Raw genomic sequence first — 25,503 nt, forward strand, 5'->3', positions numbered from 1 at the left:
TAAGTTTTATTTAGGGATTTAATTTATATACCACAAATACTGCTCTTAATATAAGTACAATATAATACAGTTTTATTTATGTAACTGCTGGTGTTCACTTTGGATCATGAACTGAATGGCATGCTGTGCTGTCAAAACTTTAATAAAACGGCCTCTAGTTAAACTTCTCCAAAGTATAAAATCATGCAAAATCTACATCCTATATGATACAACCAGTACAATGATTGAAGCCAATAGCCTACAAACAGCCTGGACTATCTTCTGAGTTTGTTCTTGAAGTGTTCAAGAGTCAGCAATCATTTTCTTTAGGCAGAAAGGAAGAATTTCAGTTTTGTCTGCAGAATCTCATCATGACCACCGAAACCAGCATCAATGTGCACAGTTATCAGTTAACAAATCTTCATTACCTAATGCAGTTCAGAGCGCATGTTTAGTCCAAACTGACAAGTCTGGGGTTAGGAAGTTTTACGTTTTCCTCCTGTGACTACTGGTCGTGCATATTCCACGAAATCATCTATAAGAACAGGCCATGCTCCTAAAAAGAAGTCAAGCAATTCAGAAATTAATGTATTATTTTCAGCAATAAATGGATGTAGTCTTTAAATACAAAGGAGCAGAAGCTCACTGCCATTTCTGGCCTAGTCTAGCTTTAACTTGCATGAGATTATAAACACATGAAAAAAAGCACCTAACTAATAAATTAGACATTTGAACCTCTTCTTGCAGCTATAGTTCTAAGTGTATTTAAAGCATAAAACCCCCACACTGCCAAGTTTATAAACATCAGCTGATAGCAAAACCATAGCATTCCTATTAGAGCCATTCATAACTTGAGAAATATTTCTGTACACAGTCATTCCAAAACAGGGTTTGCAGGATTAGTAGCAAAGTGTAAATTACTTCTAGATTAATAAAAAAAATGCCCATATAGACATTCCTGCCATTAGAAAAATGATGTTTTTCCTTGCAAGTAGCAAAAAATACAGTTTCACTGCAACTCTGATAGCATAACAGGTTCAAACAGCATGTGCTATATCATGGTGTGATAGTATCTTTACTTCTGTTTACACACTACACCAAACTAGTTCACCTTCTTATCTTTACCGTTTTGGCAACAAGTATGACACTATATTTGCAGCTAAATCTCTAAAGGTAAACAAATTAAGACAGAAGGTAGCAGCACACTCAGTTGTTCATTTACAGCAATATTTTAATTCCACTGTACCCATTTTTGAAGATATTCAGGTACTGCTTACCTTCTTCATCATAGTTGGACATATCATCTGCAATCATATTTCCAAAGTCTAACAAAAGATTCCAAGTATCTTTTGGAATTGATCTTTTATGATGTTCCTATAAAGGAGGAAAAATGGTACTGTTCAATCCAAACTATTTTCAAATTCCACACCAGTATTTTATATTGATGAATACAGAAATACATGTTTTAAGTATTTTTTTCTTCTTCTCTACATCTTTTTTTTAATTATTAAATAAAGTTCAGAGCTTCCAAAGAAAGCTACAAGGTAAATTGCAACTAAAGGAGGCAAAAAAGTGTAAGTCGTCTTTAACAGATGTATTTCTTCCACTTCTTCCATCCTGCTTTTAGGGTGTGTGTGTTCCTAACTCACTATGAAAAAGAATAAACCAAATGCACTTTATACTTCTACTTACTGGCATCCATTCCAGGTTCTGAAACTGTGCAGCCATGGGTTAGCATTCTGTCATTTCAACCCGAGTCCTTTTTTCCTTATCCCAGTTTCTCTTTCAACTTGTTGGTTATAGTTGCACCTATGCTCTTCTCACTCCCAGACTGCCTTCCGAACCCACCACCTCAGCCTCTCTTCAGCTAGATGTTTTCTCCTCCACCACAATGCACTACCTGCATCTGCTCCACTTCTGCCCAGTCTCCTTTTTCCCAGTCTGTTCTGTCCTCCACTACCATCTCCTTGACTAATTTCAGATGCGCTTTCTGCATCAGCCCATTCACAAGTACTAGTTACCACCCTGGCCAGTTTAAGCAGCACTCATAAAACTTCAGTTCTAGTCAGCGTTCTCTCAGCTTTTAAATTTAACACTCCCAAGAACAGAGAGTGTGTGGGGAAGCACAATTACTAAGCAGTTGAGAGCTATAGGATCAAGTCAGACCATTCACATCTCCCGCCATCTGTTGATACTGTTATACTACCTGAAGACAGCAGGTGATTAATAGGGAATTAAATTTCAACACCTAGTTCTGGTTTACAGGAAAAAGTTGCAACTGCATGAAAAAACTTGCTCGGTGAAGGGTTGGGTTTTTTTGTGTTTGTGGTTTTGGTTTTGTATTGTGGGGCAGGGTTTTTTTTTTGTTGTTGTTTGTATTGAGAAGAATAAATCACATTGCAAAAATCTGGAACTCTATCAAAATGAGGATGTTGTCCAACACAACAGCAAACGTGCCTTCTCATTCAAGGCAAAGGTCATATCTTGACTGCAAGAAACATGACAAGCAAACATACCTTCTGGAAAAGGTTCCTTAAAATAAGCAAAATGCAAACAATAAAAAAAAAACCCAACCCCATCCTAAAGAATCCCAACCTGCTTCCTTCTGAGGTTGAATTTTTTTTAATCTAAACATTTTTTCTGAAGTAAACATACAGGTTAAATATTTGTAGCAAAGTAAGACATTTTATACCAGATCATCTAGATTATTGCTTGAAGTAGAGATCTGCCAAACCGTATGTTGTAACAAACCTGATCACATAGCCAAGTGGGAAAAAAAGTTAAAGACTTTTTCTTCAGTTACATCTATAGATCTGGATTTGGATGTGTTAAGTGTGAAACATGAAATGTCACAAGTTCTCCTGATGAAAGTGGCACATTATTCAGTGAATAAACAAAATATACTGTCCAAAGATTTAGAAGAAACTTCAGAAAGCACTGTGAAAAATATACACTTCCCCTATTAAGCACTGGTGATTATGGGACAAAATGCAGAAAGACTTCCTAGTTCTCCTAAATTACAGATAAAAAGATAGATTGGGGAAAAAAAAGGTAAATTATACATTATGTAACATTATATAAGGTGGATTTTTTTTTTCAAGTGCATAGAAATGCAAATTTAGAAACATGGATGAATGAATCAGGTCTTTAATAAGAGTATTTTGCAATTCCTAAAGTTTAATTTATGCATCTTTACTGTGCTGCCCACAGAATTAAAACCAGTAATAGAAAACTGTCAAGATCAGCTCACAACTATTATCTAAAAAATGAGTCAAAATAACTACTCAGGCAGAACTTCCACTTAAAAAGAGAAGTCTCTCAGGTTAAGTCAGTCATAACAGGATTGACATTTAAAAAAAGACTGGAGTTTACGCATTAATACCACAGAAGGGAGGGCATGGTAAAATACTTGATTGACAATCATCACAGCTACCTTGAGAAAAAAGACAACATAAGTTCAATCTACAATCATGACTTTCTTTCATGCAGAAGCTTTTCTTAAGTAGGAGGACGCAGTATCAAGCAAGCAGAATGCTTTATTGCTTTACTATATCTTTTTGCATTCTTCTTGATCAGGAAATTATACAGACAAGATTTAGTTTGGCTTGATTTAAGACTATTTTATATCAGTTTCCAAAAAGGAACAAGTTTGAAGGAAGTATTCAGACATCCTGTCTTTTTCTTTATCGTAAGCACACAGCCTACAGGCCAGACAACTGTAGACTAAGACAGTCAGGAAGCAATATGGTACATACTTACCATCAAAAATTTATTCCAAAGATCTAGAAATTTAAACCTTCCTGACAAGACTAAATTCCAATATGCAATTGCCATTTCTAGATCTGCAAGAGAAAGCAACATGTAAACATTACAGCACATCATATGCAATAAAACAATGCTACATTCAGTACATTATGATACAAATGAATAACATTATTCTAAAATCACTACAAAAATTATAAGGAATGTTTTCTACTCTCACTAACCCAAAAAACTCAGGACAAACAGTAATGGTATAAATTGCATATTGAACATCACAGTCATAAAGATTAAAATTTTTCTGTCACCATCCAACAGTGCAAGATTAAAGCTACTTTCAGTCTGCAGAAACAGAACAAAGCAGTTATCACTAACTTTGCCTACAAATAAAAAAATACACACAAACACAACAATATTGATAGAAACCCAAGCATTTAAGTCTGCAGGTGCCAATTCCCGTTAATTTATCACATTTTAGACACACTTGACTTTAAAGGGAATTTAAGGACACAAGGGAATTAAAAAAAAAATATTTGTCTGGGGCATGGTAATTCCTCAGACCCCTTACAGTAATAATTCTCTTCTTCTGGAATCATTCAACAGACCAACACCTACACCCAATACTGAAAATAGAAGTCCAAGAAAGCAGCCCTTGTTCTGCACCATGACCAGTGATGTGAAAGCAGAGTTCAACTCATGCATGCCAACAGGAGGATGCAGCACTGCCGCACATTCAAGTGGAAAAGTAGGAGCAATATTAGATGCAGCGTAAGAGTAAAAAGGATGTTTTCTTGAAGGCCTGTTTTCATCCTCAGCAACTCACAATACCTAATGGCTTCTGTGCTTGGTCCCACAGGTAACAGCACTAAATGTATGCATACTGCTGTGCAACCACAAAACAAAGCACAGCCTTTCTGAAACCACAAAAAGATTTCACGTTGTGCTTTCAGTGTAAAGTAAGTATAAACAAAATATGAAACTTAATAGCAAGTACTGTCATAGCAGATAAGGCAGAAGCTTGACCTACACCTACAAGAAAGGAACAAGGTATTTGAAGTTGTACACACCACATTACAAACCAAAGGACACTGTCACCTGAAATCAAGTTTCAGGTCTGAAAGGGGTGTTCCAGATTTTAACATAGCTAGTTCCCTGGAGTCTGTATCATAGAGGGCTGAGGCCCAGACAAAGTGCAAGATTTGCAAGATGCAGAGAAATGCAATATGCCTATACCTGGCTATAGAGACAGTGCTGCCAGTGCCTGTTCTACTACAATCAAACTGCTTTTCAGTACAGAACTTGCTTTATGCCCTAATAAACTTCTTTCAGTCCTTCCTGTCTTTGCCACCATGCTCACTTTTCACAGAAAATAAGTAGAAGAGAATAGTTAAAAGCGTTTACTTGCTGTTTAGATATGCAGATTACTTGGATCAGTTATCCCCGATGAAAAGCAAAAGAAATGGGAAGGGAGAAACTTGAATAATCTTAAGGGTTTTTAAACTTCACTGTGAAGTGACCAGCTTTGATCCCATTCACTCAGGCTTCTTTAGGAAGACTCAACCTTTCCAAGACAATCTTGCAAATCTTATCATGTGACAACATTAAGGAGAATGATCCTGAAGAAAAACACCTTAATAGCAGAACAGTTTTTATACTTCTGATGGAAATATTCATTGGAAAAAGGAAGATGGTACAGGTAAAGAAACAAAGATGGTTACAGATGCCACAATAAAATTAAAGGGGAAGGAAGAGGCCATACTTCCTCGGTTCATTTGGGTATGTGTAAAATTTAGTATTATATTAGGGTAAACTTGATTATTGCAAAATTGCATTTAACACAATGCATGTGAAGTACTATCTTAATTAAGTTGATACTTGAGGGATACAGTATATGTGTGTGCAAATGGATTCTCCTGCACAAAGATACAGGAATTATTTGTTATAATGTACAACAAAATCATACCCTGCTGAGTATGCCGTTCTGTAGTGGCCGAAACCGGTCCACATGAGAGCTGCTCTCCCCATCAAGCACACTGAGAGAACACCTGATCTTGGTTAAAATTAGCTCAAGAAAAAAATAAAAAAAGTAAATCTTCCCCATCTGGTTCCCTGCAATCACAGAAACCCACGAACTAACGCAAGAGACACTTGAACAAAAAGGACTAGATGGGACTATCGCTTTTGGTAGTAGTGCCAGTTTATGCAGTCTTAAAGCTCTCAAGAAAACTAGGCCTTCAGGTGTGCTGCACCCTCAGGGGATATGGCTGACATACTGAAGATAATTCCCTACCTAGGCTGAAAAACTTAGCACCACAGGAGAGAAAAGAGGGTTTTTCTGCTTTAAATGGAAAACCTAGTTACAGAGTTCCAGCTCGACATTAGGATGCTGATAGTAGTATCAATAACAGAATGCTGTGGTGTTCATGCATCAGCTACAATTAGTGCAGCACTAAAAAGAGAAAACAAACGAAAAAAGCCTTATGCTATCCAAGTTCTGCATCCTCATAGGAAGATGTGTCTGCAAGGCATGGATTCCTTAGGCAGGCTTAGGCATACCTGTTCCAATGATGCATAGATATGAAGGCATCACTACAAATAAAACCAGAGGTACATTACAAAAATGCTGGTTTTGTACCAAAAATATGTTTCCCACATTACAGGCTAAGTTTTATAAATGGAAAAGACAGCTGCATGAATCTCTAGAAACTCACACCTAAGCAAGGACCAGTTTACAAGAGACTTCACTGCAAACATCCATGTTCACACTCAAAACATAAAAATTGTAAGCAGTTAATGTTTAAAGAACATCATAAAAATACCAGGTCATTTACTGTAACTTACACAACAGTTTGAGATTTCCCTTCACCCCAAAACATTTGCAGTGTCAATATCTAGTGAGTATTATATATCATGCAGCCCCTTCTGTATAATGGTTTTATACTCCAAAGTTTTTACATACATTGAAACCAAGCTTCAATACCTAGATATTCACCTTTCTGGATATCTAGTCTAGTTGTGGCTACATAATACAGAAAGCTTTACAGATGCTGTAAAACCCTAAGAACTGAGTCACCTAAAAGTGATACCAATTACCATTGCAAAATTATTAAAACTAGAATTATTTAAGAAAATTTAAATATATATAACATCTAAATAAAACAAGTTCAAGGAGGAGGAGAAGGATAGTATAATAATGTTCTGATTTAAAACATTTTGTTGAATTGTGTTTATTATAGTAAATATGTTTTAGTATGTTTTAAAAGTTCTTTACATTTTTGAATTATTTAAACAATCAGCTTTCCACAAAGTGAGCTACTCACAGAAGTAAAGCATTTTGAAAGATGATTTATTCTGAAACATTAAAGCCTCATTATATAATTGTTTAACACCCCCCCCAGTCACTTCTACCTTGTGTAAACATAAAGCTTGACGTGAAAACTTGAAGTGATAACAAATTAGCACAATTAATGCAGAAGGAAAAATAAATTATCAGTTAGACAGCCCGTGTCTACTTTCAGGATTTGATCAAATGTTTACCTTGATCAAAGATAAATCAACAAAATCATATCATAAAAAAATAATCAAATTAAGTTCCTCATCCTTTTGCTATGATTTTGGACAAGGGCAATGAAGTCATTGAACACAAGTAATCAAGGAAATGAGAAGACAGAAAGATAAATCAACAGATAGCAAGGAACTGGCTGAAGAGTAGGATTTATGAGGAACATGAAATGAAGTTCATTCAGACCTGCTGTGTCAAAACAGTACACTGGGACTGCAGCACTTGTCATCCTCTGCCAAACAGAGCTCTCCAGCGCTCAGACTGCCCTACTATCAAGAGCTGTTTGTGCAGTCATGTTTGAAGCTGTCAGAATATTAAAACTAATTCACCAAAGTTACTGATATAATTTAAAAGCAAAAAAGACTAAAGGCATTACACTGGCTTCCTAATGACATTTTGAAATCTTTGAAGTTATTTATAAGACTACTTCAATAGTAGCCACCGTTGTCCTCAGAATCCCTAGATAGCATATTAACTAGGAGCTGTACATTATGATGGTAGAGTCTATCATGTTTTAGAGCTTGGAAACAAGTAATTTATTTTAAATGCATCTTTTGAGTTTAACTCATTGTCCCAATGTTGCCTTTTTCTTCCTTTATTGATGTGGGATCATCTCATCAATATTGTAAAGCTTTGCTACTTCATATGTCATCTCTAGGAGAGACTCTGGGCAGCTTGTTATAAGCATCAGTGCTCACCAATAAGTTTCATTCAAAGACTACTCTCTCAAACTACATAGGCAGCTTTTTTTTTTTTTACTCCAAAATAGCAGGATGCATCAGCTTTACCCAGTACATCTACAAAAAAAAAAAAAAAAATCCCCCATATTAGTAAAGAATGTAACAAAGCTTGCAGGAGGAAAAAGTTAATTTTATTAGCCTCGTTAGTTAAAAAAAAAAGACAAAAAAAAATTTGGAAATGAAAGTTTTAGAGCCAAGAGCCCTTTGTTTGAGGCTTTCTCTCCACAGTGCTTTAACCAAAACTTACTCTACAAATTTGAAAACAAAAGAGCAGCCCACAAACTCTCCTGTTCCTCATAATGCATAAAAAATTAATTTGGACAGGCACAAGACACAGACCTATTTTTTCATTCAACCACCTTGTAAAAATACATATAGCTTCTGTAAGATGCTGAACTTCAGATGTTTGCTTTTATAGTCAGTCATACAGTTTGCCCTAAAGTATCATTTGGTTGATACTGTTTTATCTCTCTCCTCTTGATTTCTCACTGGGATCCCAGGCAACTATCACATAAAGCTTAAACAAAAGCATAAAGTTACATTGTTTCAATAAAATTCCTGGACACCCTGCCAAAATTTGTGCCGATGTGGCAACAGTGGAAACTGGTGTCAATCTGCCTCAACAACTGGACTATCACACTACCTGTCCAACAAATATCGAATGCATACTTGCAAGATTGACTGAGTTACTTGATTCCTTGTCTCCTCATCTGTGAATGATTTTAAGAGTCTTCTTTGGCCTCCAAATTACTAAGAACATGGACACAAAAATTAGTTTCTTTCCCAATCAGAAGGTTTTCTTCTTCTACAAACAAATAAAATCTATACAGCAAAATAACCAGAAAATATCATCAGGGTTCAGCCTAAAACCCCTTCACCAAATTGCCAAAAGTTTAGAGCAAAATAGCCCTTATCTGCAATTAGGAGCTCCCCAACAAAAAGAGAGAAGAGGAAAAACAGGTGAAGGGTATGATACAAACAGAGGAAGTGGCTGAAAACTCAGGGTCCAGCTGAGCTGGATCCATTCATCCCTGCAAAGCTGTAAGCAAAGACCTTCCCAGCGCTCTACGTTAGGGGATGTATAATGTACAGCACCAGCGTTTAAGTCCCTGTGGTAGACAGGGGAGAGTGGTGAAGCACAGCATGTGGATTTCAGAAGAGCTCAGCGGGAATCAGGCAGGGTCTGACTGTGCTTATTAATTCTTATCTCAGCATCTGCCATGGTGAAGCAGGCTGATTCCATGCAGAAGCTTTCATGTTTATTATCTTGAGTATCAACTGTACAAAAGCAGATAAACTGCTTCTGAATGTGAGGTAGGCTTAGAAGATGATAGCTATCTAAACATCAATTTGAGTGCAGCCTAATGAACTTGACTGTAGCCAGTTTCAAAATCCTTCCGTCTCAGCAAATCTCTCCATGTACAATTGAGATAAACTACAACAGATGACTTAAAGTTGACTGGATATACACTTCCTAAGTAAGAGGCAAACACGAGTAAAGGAATCAATGAGGCATTGCTAGAATTGGCAGTTATGCCACTCTCTTGCTGCTATTGGCCTTTTTTGGTCAGATGCACCCTGCTCTATACTAAGCTTCTTTTAGATTGCTGGTATTTTCAGAAAGAAAAACATGCCCAAAAATAAAGCAAGGACCATACACACAGACCAAGGCCATTGAAACACCTAAAATAAGGCATTCACAGACCTCTTCCAAAATAAACATGAAATTCATTTATTGAACTCCCTCCTCAGCTTCTTCCATCCACTCACTTTTACAAATGGATCAATCTAATTCTTCATTGAAAGTGGAGGAAATCTTGATAACTAGTTGGGGGGTGGGGCGGGGGGAAATCCTTCCCTAAAGTCTAGGTGTCTCTTCAAAGAATCTTGAGATACTGCTATGATGAAAGCCAAAGTTGATGTTGCTTCAATTAAAAAGAGCATATTATACTCATCTGCTCATAGAAGATGCAACCTCCTTGAAGTCCACATACTGGATGCAAAGATAGTCATTCTTCTGGTCTTGAGGTAATATTTGATTCAAGTCTGAATGCCCTCCTCATGTATCATCTCTTGCTTGATCCCAGGAAACTGGCAGAGAGAAGGAAGCACAACCTTTTGAGCCAGCAAGCAGGCGAAGGGACCACAAAGGAGTGATGAAGGACCAAATTTGCTTTTTGTTTCCATTTTGGAAGTCGAAGACCATGAAAGAATGCATTAAGTTCCTCCACGGTGCTGAAACAAACTGTGGTAAACTCCTGAGATGAGGAATCTCCTGAACATGTCTTGTCAGGGCTCAAAGGGAGACCCATCAAGAGACTCACAGTAAGTATCCAGTTACACACACACACACAAAAAAAAAAAAAAAAAGAAAAAAAAAGAAAAAAAGATGGAGCTAAGGTCTTGTTTTGAGCTTGAACAGTGTCCTTAGAAATCTCAACCGCTCTGTATACAACATGACAAAAGATCTACAACCCTCTTCTTCAGTGCACTTATCAACCAAGAGCTAGGATGCATAATCTCACTCAGATTGCAGTAGAAAAAGCTAAAGCTTGGGAGCACAAGGTGAGATAAACCTCTCCAAGTCTGCACCCTGCAAATCTTACAGATTTATTGTACTAAATATAGTAGTGAGAACATGAGAGAGCAGGTTAGACAGAATCATAATATCCATAACACTTTGTGAATGTCTCCTGACAAACCAGACCTTAATAAACTACACCTTTTATGTTATCTCAAAATACAGACAAAAAAACCACTCAGATGAAGTTTAATATATCAAAATATTATGCCTGCCAGGTCCAATATGCAGTCAGTGAGATGGCACTGCTGTGTTGAAATCTTGCAATCTTTTTTCCTGAATTCCGTCCACCACTAAGAGAGCAATAGTCTTAACAGTTATAAGCATCCATCTTTTTCTTAGATAATAATCAAACCTATCCCAATGTATTTGAAAGACACTTGACGGTTCGGTCCTGAGTAACATCAATCAGAACATAATTTTCTGCTTAAAGAAAATCACAGTAGATCTCATGCAACATGCTTTTCCTTCCTGCATCTCATTACTTAGATGAGCTATCACCTAGGGGGCACTGGTACTACTTTTACTTTTCCAAACAGCACGTGTCCAGACTGAAGCACACTACTTGACAATATTAAGCTAACAAAGTAAATTTTATTTCTTTTTTTATTTCTAACATTCAAGTTGGATAAGACTATAGAGACAGAAGTCCTGCAGATGTAAAGAGAAATAAAGAATCCCTAGTACCACCACACAAACTACAGAAAAAGAGAGACTCCTATAAAAGGCAGCCCTACTTCTAGGAATGAGTATTCTGAATGAGAATTCTAGGAATGGTATATTGAACACTGTGCCTGTTTTGGGGAATGACAGAATACATGCAACTTAATTTACTGGAGAGGATTCTTCCAATCTAATTACATAAAAGCAGAATTTCTTGAATTGGTTTTGAGGGAAGCTGTAGAATAAGAAGAAATTAAAAAACAATGGAAGACAGGCTGTTCTAAAAATGAACTAAACACAAAACTGCACACACACACCTCTCAACTCCGGGCCACTTTTCTGGAGCAAACTCTGCTGCATTGTGAAGATGACGGTGTTGGGTATCACCAAAATAATTTCTAAGAATGGCTTCTGTGCCTTCCCACTCCCACCTGTACAAATGGCGGCTGGTTTAATAAAAGGTACTATGCATCCTGCTGAAATTTCTGGAAAGAAAAATGTTTGGGATACACAGAGATTTTCTTCAATATATGCTCCAGGCAAAAGGGTTCAATGAAAACTGACAGTAATCTCAGAAACGACTTCTAGAAATTCAGTCTGAAAGTGCTGGTACCCAAAGTGAAGCTAGACATGGTGAAATTCATCTTGGTATCCCAAAGGAACCTCAGACTGCTACCTACCATCTTTAAGATTTCACAGAGATTAAAAGGAGGTTCTAAAAGAACCTCAGTGGTTTTCTGCCAAATTGGGAGAAAATAACTCATCCATGGGGGTCAGTCCTGTATCTAACATCATCTATGACTCAACTAACTCAGCTGATACAACAAAGAAAACCTGTATTAAATCTGCAACTTATACAAAACCTACAAAAAGTATAGCATGGTAGAGGACAGGATTAGAATTCAAAATTATTTGGACAAGCTGAAAAACCACTTGGAAGTAAGAAAGATTTCATTAAAGAGAAGTACAAAGTCTATAGCTAGTGGGAATAATCAACTGCAGAAATGCAAGATCAGAATTAAGTGGGTGCATTGCAGTTCTGCAGAAACCCGATAATATAATAGATCACAAACTGCAGACAGTACCAGTGTTATAAACATAATCAAACTCAAAAATGGGATGTAAAAAAACCCCAAAATATTTAAGGTGCATGGAAGATACCTGTTGGGTACTACAAGACATGAGAAAGTTAGATCAATTGGACTGCAAGGGAAAAGAGAGTTGGAAGATATAATTCCATCATTACCGATTTGGAAGATAAAATTTTTCAGGGTAGTCTGTTTTACTCAGTTTAGATACTATGGGAAGATGCAGACACGCTTGCCAAACATAGAAAAAGTTGTTACTAACTCTAAGGAAACGTATTCTGCATATTTACCCTGGATGGTTAAGTACTGAAATGGAGAATTCAGGAACAAAGATTTAAGGTATATGCTAGAAAAAGAAAAAAAAAATAAATCTAACAATAGGTTTGAACAAGTGTGGGCATAGACATGAGACCTGCCATCAGAAATTCAAGATGATATTATTATATGAAGGCAGTGGCACTCAAACTTTCAGCCAGAGGACCAGTGCCAATCAGAACTCAAATCTTGCTGATAACTATTGAAACTGAAAAGGCAAGTTAGTATATATTGCTAGCATACCACTGAACATTTGGTTAGAAAAACATCTGCCAGGAATGGTTTTGGTAGATGTCTATCCTGTCTGGCACAAGGCAATACACTATACAAGTTTTTCTCTATATTTTAAATGTAAAGACCACCTGGCATATTAAAAAGGAATCCATGAATCACTATTTCCTGATGTTCTTCGAGGGAGATGGGGCAAAAAATAAAGTAATAACTGCTGCTTATCACTTCTTAAAACAGCAGAAATTTTAAAAAAGTAATCTGAAACATATTAAAATACTGACAGAGCAATGAACATGACTCATAACCAAAGCATCGCTGTTTCAACATTTTAGAGGTATTTCAGCAATTTCTTATAGTTTCAATATGTTAAGATAATAAACGTGAAAAATAATTGCAGAAATGAGTCTTCTATGCCTAGCAGACATTTTTCTGGTGAGCTCTATTCTCAAGAGTTATTTCTGTTAAAAAAACCCACATGTGTTAGCACTTAGCCTGAAGGATCCAACAGAAGGACCATTTTAATTATGTCTTTTTTTATAAAAAAGTTTTTATTAACAATCTGCTAAGAATAAGAATTTCCCATGTGTTACTGGCACTATGTCAAATTTACTTAGTTTTCAAACAGGCGTATTCATAGATCATGTGTATACCTGAGAATCAAGCAATATTCTTTTAGCCTACAGATGACTCCCCTAAAGCAACAAGCAACAGCTACCATACTTGGTGATTTCAGCTCCAAGTGTAATAAGAGGAAGCACTGGATACTTCACCCCCCAGAAAAATCACATGAAAATGTTCTGTAATTGAATGTTAGGAAAGAATTCCTTTGATTATTTCCACTTCATTAATTAAAAGCATTCACTTTTATTCCTACTTGACATAAACTTACTGACCTCTTAGTCTTCAAGTCATAATTCAAATGTGAACATATGGGAATGAGCAAGCAAGCACTATCATGGGAGCACATCACCAGAAACATTTTACGGCAAGCGCATAGGGCAGCAGCTTCGCAGCATCCTACACTTAGGCAGCACTGCGGGGTCATCTAACACGCATGTGGGGAAGAAGGGGAGGTCAACACCTGACAATGACCTAGACAGAGATTTATACAAGCTTATTTGGTAACAAATCTAATTATACGTTCTCTTTAACTATCTGGACTGAATTCATAAAAGCATCCTAAGCCAAGGCTCCAAACTTAGTGATAGAGAAACAGACTTCGTACACAGATGTGAGAAACTCCCACATCTCCTTGACAATAGGGCACACAATCATTGGTACACAAATACCAAACACCTCTGGAGAGAGGGAGGGAAGATGGACAGTTTCTCATCCTAAGAGAAAATACATAGTGTATACAGAGTAAAAGATGCAAAATAAAAAAGCACCTAGGTCCGTATTAAATGTAGCTGAAGCAACTAGAATTCTCAGCTCATACTGACACTCTTGTAAGATAACTAAGTTTTTTTCCTTGCTGAACACTTTTTTGCTGAAAGAGAACAGACGTAGCTCTTAGAATAATCACAGCAGGAAGCAGTACATTGTACATGGCAACCTGTAAACTTATTAACTCCATCTCCTTGCTCCACTGAATATAATGGCATTTGCTGAAAAGATTTCAAATCCAAACCTATACAGTGTTAATTTTTATTTGGATAAGCTATCACTGACCTTGGTCACTCCACAATGTCCTATTAGTCAACATGCTTGCTCAACATTCTCTTTCTACTTGACCTATAGCGACCCAAGTTCACATCAGACAGATATGGTGTATCTCCACAGAAATGAAACCAGTGGCACCTGCTTATATTTAATATTTGGAATCACTTTAGAAAAAAACAGAAAAAGTCGTACAAAACAGTATCACCAAAATACTGCCATGCAAGAACTAAGCACTATTTGGAATTAAGAAACAGTATTACAAGAATTATTAAAATTCCTGAAAACTGAGATCACCAACAGTTCCAATCAATACTTTCTATAGTTTGTTTTAAGCTTTACTTTCATTTTTGCACTTCTTTCTTTCTCCTGCTAATACTTCAGCTCTTAGCGCAAGAAGGCACTTAGGTGTTCTATTGCCAGAAAGTACCATTTGTACACAACAAAGACAGACTTACAAACGAAAGGGCCTCCATGCCAAATAAACAGAAGTAATGGAAACCAAGTAAGTTTCCTTTTCCCTCCTCATGTCAAATAAACAGTACATTCACTTCCACAATCTGGGTTGGGCTGCCTTCCCTCCTCCTCCTCTTTGTACAGGCTTAGGTGAAGAACTTCCGAGACATATTTCCCAAGTACGTGAGTTTCATATTGGAACTGATCCAATTAAAACAGGAAGCCATTTGTGACATTTCTTTAGGTATCTCAAATTCCAGCTTCAGCTGTAACTGACTTACCTTTTCCACAATATGAAAGTACTAGGCTTTTTAATGAAGAGCGGCAAGAAACTGAACAACTAGCTAAGGGACCTGAATTCCAACCACCCTCACAGAACCACTACAAGACACTTTCATTTTTGCATCTGGAAAGGTGAAATGTGACCCATGAAAGTGACACACAGAATGAAGAATGAAATTGCTGCAAAATATAAGGAAAAGTGGTAACTGGCTAAAAGCTACCCACAGTTTAAAAAAGAAAAGAAAAAAACAGACACCAGGAAAGACAAGAGATACTATTCAAAGGAATTCCAAAGAAAAAAATGTGGAACAGACGCCTCTGGTTGGGGAGGTCTAAATCAACATTCTGCTCCCTCATCTCACTACTCTTCTAACAATTTTCGAGAAAAAGTGTTTATTAACAAGCTTGCCAAGTAACGCAGACACAGAGTTAAAGTGGCTATGTTAAACCCCCCCCCCCCTTTCCTCTCACTCACAGCACAAAGAACTGGTACGGTGCTATTTGACATAAAAAACAGTTTAATTCCTCCCTACACAGTGTCTTTTGAAAGTGAACATTCAAAAAATTTGAAAGGATATCAGATTTCATCTTACAGATTTTTTCATCTATTCACAAACTATAGATAATTTTGATTTGAAGAGAAGAAAACATTGGAATTTAAATAATATATGCATTTTACTCCAGCAATACAAGACATGGGTTGGGATAAATCTCAGACTTCATAAAAAAAAATAATGTTATACTGTATAAACTGTATGCCTATTTCTAGTCATTATTTGAACCAAGTCCATAATATTCTTTTTATAAGCTTTACATAAAAACTGTAAGCTAAAACTAAAAATTCTTGTAACGGTAACTTTTGCACAGAGTTTTCTCCCTCTTTTTAAGCCAATACGGACATCTTGTTTCAGTTGTTCTGAACAAAATGGAAAACACAAGGAGCTCACTAGCTCAGTCTTTAAAAAAAAATATAAATTATGACAGGTCTCTAAGAACTGCAGGAACTTCCCTTGACAAGATGAGAAAGAATGTCAATACTACAGAAACCCCCATTAAATTATCTGTACCAAGGGTACATTAAAGAAGAGATTAATTTAAAGATAGGAAAAAGGAGAAGTCAGTGAAAAATCAATAATGAATTTACTATAAAATCACCAATGAGAAAACTGTATTATTGGAAGTATTGGGAATTGACTTCACTGTCTGTAGATTATTCCTCGATTTTTTTCTACTTACCTAGACCTTTTTGTCCAGGGTTTTTAGCAAAGTTAAAAGTAAACTGATAAAAATCTTTAAACTTTGTTGGATCTTTTAGCTCTTGTTCCAGTCTTGGCAATAGAGCTTTTAGTTTTTCTGTGGTGTCACACCTGTTCAAAAGAGGTTACGTTATTTGTAAATATTTGACATTTTTTTCTCCCCCCCTTCCTTTTTTTATTTTTTAACTTCTAGTTTCAGAGCAAAATAAAACAGCAGTTAAGAAAAAAATAGAGTTTAAGTATACATATAGGGTATAAGATAAAAATAGAGTAATATTAAAAATGTAAACACTCATATGCCTTTACTAAACTGTTTTAAGTGGAACATTATATACAGGCATTCATTAAGTACACAACCCAAACAGGATTCAGTGGTTTAACTTTTCTCAGACTCTTCACAAGTTTATGAACTCAAACAACATTTGTTATTCTGTTCTTAAAAGCATACAGACCTCACTGACATCTGCTATCCTTTCCCCTTTTATAGCTCTTGTAACACAAGGTTGTGAGATTTTGCTTTAATCTAGATAGACCTTATTCCCTGCTCTACCTAAAAGAGCTACATACTACATTTACAGTTAGATTAGAGTTCCCAGCAAAATGAACTATTATTTGCAGTCATCCTCTCCCCACCATAGGACACTTGCAAATAAAAAAAGGAAAAAGGGAAAAAAAAAAAAAAAAAAAAAAGAACTTTTGACAATAGCTTGAAGGCTGGCAAACTGCTTAACAGCCTGGCAGAGGTAAGCTAAGATAGAATACATTACTGAGATTCTAACAGAAACACATTCCTTAGTAACACAAGACAGAAGCATTTCCAGTGAAAGCACCTGAGCTGACAACATGTAGTTTTAAAAGAAAGGGTTTCCTCCATAACAAGGAATAAAATGAATATTCAAGGTTTATAGGACATTACCAATACTTTGAATTGTACCTAGAAACTCAAAGCAAAGGAAGCAGGTTTCAAAGAAGCAGCTATCACAAGTAACTTGCATTTGAAAGTTCTCAGTAGCTAAACATTTGTAGTTATTCTAAAGATTCAAGGGTAATTTTATTAAAGGACGGCTAACTATTGCAGAATCCATAAAAAAAAATGCAGATACAGTTTTAACTGTCTTGCATGGTACAGATAAAAATAAGTACCTTTCTGGCTTCCAGCAGTACCTGGTGGAGAAAAAGATAAAGAATTCTGCCAACAGTCTTCACCTGACAACTTCATGGGGGCTCGATCTAGTTAACAATAGGGACATATATCATACCTTCCCATAGGTTTCTTAAAGGTGCTATATGAACTAAGCCTCAGGGAATTCTTTTCATTCACATCTTCACCTATCTTCAATGCTAAAAACTGCAGACACTACACCTCCAGTATGTAACAAAACCATTGCAAATTCTCAACAGGCACTATACCATGGCAAGCAGATACGATTGGATCATGCTCTCAAGAACACTATAATGCATGCTGAACAGAAGGAGATAAAAATCACAGACCTCAGTGGAACTGTATGAGAGACAGTCATAAGGACATAGGAGCAATGGGAAAATAAAGTTACAAAACAAAATCCAAGCCAAAAGACACAGGTGGTTTAGCAAAACCTTTTTAATCAGCTATATCAAATAATGCTGGCAGCCTTTAATGTAGCAGCATGAGCACTTGATTGCTGTCCATGGCTAGAAAATTGTAATTATTCTTAGAGTTTCTATCCAAAGGGACAAAACAAAGCACTGGACTTCAGATGATACCACAAGTTATTTCATCACAATTTCTGAACACCCTTACCTAAACAGGAAAGCTTCGAAAGAAGTCAGTAACTGATGAGATCATTAACAATAATACTGCTAGGACCCCATCTCAAGAAACTACCGCCACATTTGCTAGATGCTAGTCTGTTGTAGAACAGTGTTGGTAACGCACCATTCTAAGGTCAAATGAAATTATTTAGCTACAAAAATTATGCACAAGTAATAAACTGTAATTCTCCACCTTTCTAATACAATCTGTTTAAAAAAATAATCATTTTGACACCTCTATATACTAGAAATACTGCACCTCTTCCAAGGAAAAGTTATACACAAAATATTATTTTATGGTGATAAATGCTTGACTTTATTGCTAAACAGAGGCAACACCATTTAACCTCAAAGTCTATTAGCCAGAACAGTTCCATAATCAAGAAAAAAAAAATTATCAATTACATCACAGTCAAACTAAACAACCTTTTCTATTACCAATACCCTCACTTTTATTTCAGTTTTTCATAAGATATTCTGTACAAATGGAGTATCCAGTATACAAGGCATAAGAGAAAATTGTGGTCTGTAAAACTGGTAAAAAGAAAAAAAGTCCTATTTGGTGGTGGTAAGGTAAAAGGAAAGAATTGAAGGTTCTTTTCAGCTTTCCTGTTTCTTTTCTTTGTCAACACTAACTGAATTTCTTTTTTACTCATGCATCTCCAGTGACTTTCAGCTTTTAACGACCCACAGTCCAACTCAAAATCTTAACACAACCATGTGTATGTTTACTGCGAATCACATAGGATCAGCATATCCACTGCCTTCCTTGCTGTACAGGTAAGAATTATTTTGCTTCACCCTTTTGCAGTCATTGTTAAGGTTTTGCAGTAAAGCAGCAAATGAATGAAGATGAGACACTACAGGCATTTAGCACTTATTATGCTTGGCACCCACCTTACCAGCTTTTTGAAGCTTCACACTTAATTCAATTAAAAATGCTTTCAACAGAAACCGAGCTCAGGTCTTACATTATGAACTATGCAGAAATGAATACTTACCCCAATTCTGTCATGCCATCTACAAATTCCTTTTTACTGAATTCACATTGAGTAGCTGCCCTGAACTTCCATGCTACAACCAGAACACTGATACTGGCTGGGTCTAGGCTTAAATCATCACAGAACTGTTGAATCCCATCAATGCCAATTTTATTTTCATCTTGTGGGTCTGCAGTTCAAAATACAAAGAAGAGAATTGTAATTATTCACAAAAATATTTACAAATAATCATCCACATAGCTTTTATGTACTTCACAAATGTTTTCACTTGAAATCTAGTTAACATCAGTCTTGAAGAGTAGCTGCGAATAGATTAAGTATTCTGCAGACTTTCCTAGAAATTGGTTTGCAACTCCTTCCTAAATTCATAGCTAACAAATGAAATAGTTTTGTCTTCTTTCCACAATGCTCTATAAAAGATCTGAATTAACTGAGGAAATGCCTGACTACAGCTAAAAGCAGTAAGGCTGATAAACACATCAAAATGTACAACATACTTATTGGTTAGCATGTATTAAACTTTAAAAGAAAAAAGAAAATAAAAATAAACCCAAACCCAACAAAAATACATCTATCAAGTGAGCTCACAGATTTTTTTTTTCCTCATAGGTATATAAGAGAATCCACTAACTGTTTAAAGACTACACTAAGTCAAATACTTTCTGGTTTTTAAATTCTAAGTCAGGAAAATTGCCAAAATATTGCTTAAATAATGCCTTAGCATTACAGGGTCTTAAGCTAAAGAATATAACATAGGAAATACTACATTTCACTAGAACTAAGTAATACCTTTTTGAATGTCAGAGCCACACTTGGTAAATAACTTCCTCAGGGTGGATGTCACTAACAATTCTGCAACTGTAACAATTCTCTCTCAAAACCCCCCACAAACAAATAAAACAACCCCCCCTCTGCACGTAAACTTAAATTATTGGGGGAGAAAACAAGCTAACAAAATCACACCATTAGTTTTCAAAGCTTGACAGTTTACAAACTACAAAACTGTCTTTTCCAGCTTTTGATAGGAAGACATTTCAGTATTGCAAGTTGACTATGTAGAAAAGTGTCCCTCCAGTAAATTTAAGACTAACCCCTTCAGCTGGTAAGATTCTCAGCCATGCTATTTTTAATTCCTTATGCAATGAGTTGATAAAAAAATAATAATCAACTCTAAAGAAAACTTTATTTTTTGGGGGTTTTAAGACTCGTTGTCTTCTGCTTTTCCAGCCAATACTACAGTGGAAGAAATGTTAAAATGCAGAGAGGAAGTTAATTTAGCAAATAAAGACTTATACCCATTAAAGAATTACAGTCATGGTATAATTTAGGGACCTTTGAGCAGGAATAACAAACATCTATCCCACTATGTGCCTGATCTAGTTCCAAGACATGTAAAATACATTTCTTGTATATTTGGGAAGTAATTGAAGAATCAAAGGCAAAAACCACGCTGGTGTTGAAACCAGTGGAAAAATTCGGATTGACTTCAACAAGGACTGTTTCATCCTTATCATGTTTCACATCATCCAGGTAACCAGGAACAAAGACAAAATTGTTTTTTTGACAGAGTTGCTGGATAAACAACTAAGAAAACTAACAAAAGGACAGCACAGAAAATGAAAGATCTCTCATCTCAGATTTCAAATACAGGGCAACGCATGGAACATTCTATAGGCCCTGTAGGACAAATGAATACCTTGTTCTTGTGTGGCCAATGACTCAGGTTTAAGTGACATATTTAAAAAGGAAAGATGCTTAACCAAAACTTTTACAGTTTTTTTCTGACATCTTGTGAAGGGTTTGTTCAAGTTTACAGCTTTACTTAAGTATTAAGGGTACTAGAACTGCAAAGGTGTGCTGCTAACCAAAACACAGACATAAAACTGACTAAACTTCCTTTGACAAAAGCCAAGCCATGCAGCTTGCCACTGCTATAAACTTATGAATAATAAATAACATTCGTGATTTTTTCCATTTTAGATATCCTTAGCAGCATTTACAAATTGTATATAATTTTGACTGAGCAATCTCCAAGACTGACATGCAAGGCAAGATGTAGATATACGTTTCATATCTATGTACATCTCTCTCTCCCCCCCCCCCCCCCCCCCCCCCGCCCCAAACAAATTTTAAAAGTGCTTGTCTTTTTTTTTTTTTCTTTTTCCACAAAGGAAATGCTATAGTGTTGATGGCTCTTTGTCCCTACACAACTCATTACCACATAATAATGAAATATTAAGGAATGTCTATTCTTAAAATAGAACCCATTAGGTAAAGAGTAACAATACAATAAAGAGGTGGAAACAATATCATGAAGACAGCTTAAAGTGTATACAGGGCATGCCATATACTGCAATTCAAAAAGTACACAAAATCATAGTTGAGGAATTGTTAACAGTTCATTTTTTAAAACACGAGGTGCATGGATCTCAGCAGGGGCTGGTAATGGTTCCAGCCCACACTGCTCTAACATGTAATGAACAATGCATACATTCATGTCAGATGGCCACATTTCAGAAAGCACTGCTACCTGGATCTTGTACATTCTTATATTTACATGGCTATCTTTTCCTTTTATTTTTTTCCTGTTCTTTTTAACAACACTGTAAAAAAAAAAAAATGGAAAAGAAACAACTCTGCCTTTAATCCACTTCTCTGTGGCTTCCCCTCCAAGCCTTTCTGAACAGACACATCACTTTTGCTGTAATATGCCAGCACAAAGAAATAAGGGTGGAGTTTCTATGACTAGTTTTTGAGATTTCTTATTTGACTGTTTTGTCAGACTCCTAGCTGTAACATTATCTGAAACGTTTTTTATTTTGATGTATAGAACTGCTACTATCTTTGAACAAAACTAACGCCCTCAAATATTAGTATAATTAGTATTATTTTGCTACACAAAGTACACTGTACATATATTTAACAGCAGCCACTGGCAAAAAATTAAGTTGCATAATAAGCTTTACTCTCCAACATATGCAGCTGACTCATTATAGATTTAATTTCCTACTGCGAATTTACTTTAAGCTCTACAGGAATATCTACAGAAGTTGTGTACTGAACAATAAGAGCATTTAAAAGCTTTTTCATTCTTATCTCACTACCACAAAGTGAGAATCAAAAGCTAGCAATTTCTCCTTAGAAATCCTTAAGGATGGCAGAAGGAAAAACAGAAATTACACCCAAATGAAATAATTAGAACAAATACCCAAACCCCACAACTAAAAAAAAAGCCTTACCTTTGTATCGATTATACAATTGTTCTAATTTCTTCCTGTCTACTGAATTTTTCATGGATTCTTTGTAGTACAAGTCTGGATTCTGGAAGTAGTTGTCTGTTGCCACTTCTAGTTTCCACTCATTCTGCATTAAGCAGTATATAGCAGTCCTTTCACCAGCCTGGGTAAATGCCATAAACTGGCGGACCTTGTCCTTCTGAGACGATTTAAGCTTATGCTTTGGGATGCAAAAGAAGCAGGAAAGCCAATGAAGCTAATCCAGAAGTTTGTTTCAGCATTCTACTACTAATGCCTATCTTTAAATGGTTTTAGTTTTCTTGTTGATGACAACTTTCACTTCAGAATTACAGGAAGACAAAGCCTTGTTCTTCTGCAGTTAAAACCACAGCATTTTCTTCTGAAAATTGAAATAACAGCATCTATATATACATTTTTAGCAGCACATATTCTAGCAGTATTAAATTTGTATTTCTGCTTTATTGCTCACATATGCATGTTTTTCTGTTCTGCAACAGCAGTAAACAAGTTCCATCCCATAACAATATGGTTATCTTCCGAAAAATATGCCTAGCGGTTATACAAACAAGAAATTAAGAAGGCACAACTTAGAGATTCTGCGTAAGTCCTTCATACATGGAGGAAAACTGCTCAAGAGTTCTCCTAATATTTTCCTAGCAACAACGAACAATGTGAAGTTTAATCATTTTAAGTGATCAGCTGAAAAAGGCAGAAGCGTTTCTCACATTTTTACATTAGAAACCACTGCCAACAGAAGACACGAGACAAAAAGAAAATAGGCAAAGCGGACATGTCGGAGATTTGCTGAATGTTAGAACAAGACCATGAAGTTGCTATAAATGAGATCCAGAACTTTAACTCTGAAAATGATGTTTATACTATTAATATGTTAAACAAAACTGCCTATTAAAGTGGTACACAGGAACCAACGTTTCTCTTAATGGCAGCGACCATATTGACACATCCCTAAACTTCTGCAACACCCAAGAGGTAGGTAGGAACAGGGATTCTATAGGGAGCAAATTTGCTATTAACATAATTCAACATTATTCTTTACATGAAGTTGGAAGAAGGAAATAGCTTAAAACAGACTCTGGGTTTAATGATATTCTGATCCTTTCCAAAGTTGTTAAACCATACTTAACATGTTCCAGGCCAACAATTAAGCTGAGAAATTTACCTAAGTTCATCACTACTGCTTAAGTCATCAGGTATAACAGAAAACGTACTAGTCTCTTGAATATCAGGGAAAAACTGAATCCTGATTCAGTGAGCAGTAAACATAGGACCATCTTTCAGTTTACATGTTATCTCTTGTACACATATGGGCGGTGACATCTTGACTACAGATGGTCCTGAGACAAGAAACACATCATGTAAACATGATAAGGACTGTGGCCTTTCCTACAAGATTTTTCAATTTTATGTCAGAAGAAACATGCAAAGTTTCTTTTTATACAAGAAGCAGCATGTAAAACGGGAAAAGAGCTGAAAAAATAACTACATGGTATTTTGGCAAGAAAAAACTCAATAATCCTTTGCAAGCTCTGCGTAACCTCCTCCTCCTCCCTGCTCCCCCTCCCCCCGCCCCCCCAATTTTCATTAAAGCCTAACTACAACAGTCTCTGCGCTAAGATCTTCCTCGGTTCCATAAACTTCGTTTGAACAACAAACTTAGCGACGACCACTTTGAAACAGAGGTCTCGGACAACATTTTCCAAGTAAACCCCGCGTCCTCTTACGAGACCGCTTCCCACCGGGCATTTCTTAGGGATCTTTTCTAGGTTCAGAATGAAACGCCAAGTTATCTGAAGGCATGGGAGATAAGAAGCACGCTCGGCTGCCCGACCTGCTGCTCTGCCACGTCGTACGGCTGCTGCTCAGCGCCCTGCAGACAGCGGTACCTACACCACGGGGCGCAGGGGGTTCCAGCGTGCCCTCTACCCCGGGACCCCCAGCGAGCACCCAGGCACCCGGAAGCCACGTCTGAGAAGCCCCCGCAAGCCGGGGAGCTGCCCCACACCGCAAACCCGGCGGGGGAGCCGATGCTGGGGCAGCGCGGGCGCCGGCGGCAGCCGCCCTACGAGCCCCGCACGGGGCAGCGCGCCCGCTCCTGCCGCCCCCCGCCCCGGGACGGGGCCGCGCACCGCGCCTCTCCCGCCGCTGCACCTGCCGCCTCCGGGCTGGGGGGCCCGGCCGGTGCCGGAGCCCGGGACGCGGCGCGGCGGGGACCTGCCCCGCGAGCCCCAAGCCCAAAAAAGGGAAAGGCACGCGCCGCGCCGGCGGCCGGCGCTCGAAATACCCGCGGCGGCGCCCGCCCCGCCCGGCCCGGCCCCCTCCCCCCGCTCCCGGTGACCTTCCCCGCTCCCGGCACCGGCGGAGGGGCGACGGGAGGGTGACCCCGCACGGTGCGCGCGCCCTCCCGCGTGCCGCTCAGCCCCCCCTCGCCCCCGGCCCGCGCGGACCCCGCCGCCCTGCGTGTCCCCCCCGCCCCGAGTAGGGGAGCGGGACCCGGCGCCGAGGGAGGGGAGGGGAGCGGCAGGGGCGCTCAGCCCGCAGGGCCGGGCGGCTGGGGCTCGCCCCTCCACCCAGCCCCGCAGTTTCCCTACCCCCCACCCCAACAACCTACCATTTTATCACCGGCGCTTTGACCAACTTCGCTGCCCGGCGCCGCCTCCCGCGCAGGCGCGCACCGGCCCGCCCTCGCCGCCTATCGCCGGCCGCGCCGCGGGGACCCGGCGCAAAGGCGGAGCGCGGGGACGAGCCACCCGCCCGCCCGCCCGCGGGGCCGGTGGAGCCCGCGGCCCTCCCTGCACCGCTGCCCGCGGGGGGAGGCGGCGGCCGCCGTGCCCGGGCGCGCCGACCTCGGCTCCCGGCGTGCGC

The 25,503-nt window shown here is 38.0% G+C and overlaps 1 protein-coding gene across 11 annotated transcripts; it reads right to left on the reverse strand.

Annotated features, from left to right (window-relative positions):
- Positions 1-25,388, reverse strand: DCUN1D2 (defective in cullin neddylation 1 domain containing 2). Of its 11 annotated transcripts, XR_013926054.1 has the most exons (9): positions 23,850-24,356; positions 22,603-22,819; positions 19,364-19,532; positions 16,552-16,682; positions 11,602-11,769; positions 10,035-10,131; positions 8,710-8,790; positions 3,739-3,821; positions 1,296-1,353 (listed from the first exon to the last, which is right to left on the reverse strand). XR_013926054.1 is itself a non-coding variant. In XM_080375505.1 (8 exons), the coding sequence occupies exons 2-8, from the start codon at positions 22,775-22,777 to the stop codon at positions 456-458; spliced, it is 903 nt and encodes a 300-aa protein (XP_080231631.1). In that variant the 5' UTR covers positions 22,778-22,999; positions 25,250-25,388; the 3' UTR covers positions 1-455. The 11 variants fall into 11 exon arrangements, 9 of the variants coding, with proteins under 9 accessions (XP_080231631.1, XP_080231630.1, XP_080231629.1 ...); XM_080375505.1 differs by lacking the exons at positions 8,710-8,790; positions 10,035-10,131; positions 23,850-24,356 and adding exons at positions 1-535; positions 25,250-25,388 and having other exon boundaries at positions 1,257-1,353; positions 22,603-22,999; XM_080375504.1 differs by lacking the exons at positions 8,710-8,790; positions 10,035-10,131; positions 23,850-24,356 and adding exons at positions 1-535; positions 25,250-25,387 and having other exon boundaries at positions 1,257-1,353.
- Positions 25,389-25,503: the final 115 nt, after the last annotated feature.

Source organism: Falco punctatus, assembly GCF_963210335.1.
Source record: "Falco punctatus genome assembly, chromosome: 2".
Lineage (NCBI taxonomy): Eukaryota > Metazoa > Chordata > Aves > Falconiformes > Falconidae > Falco > Falco punctatus.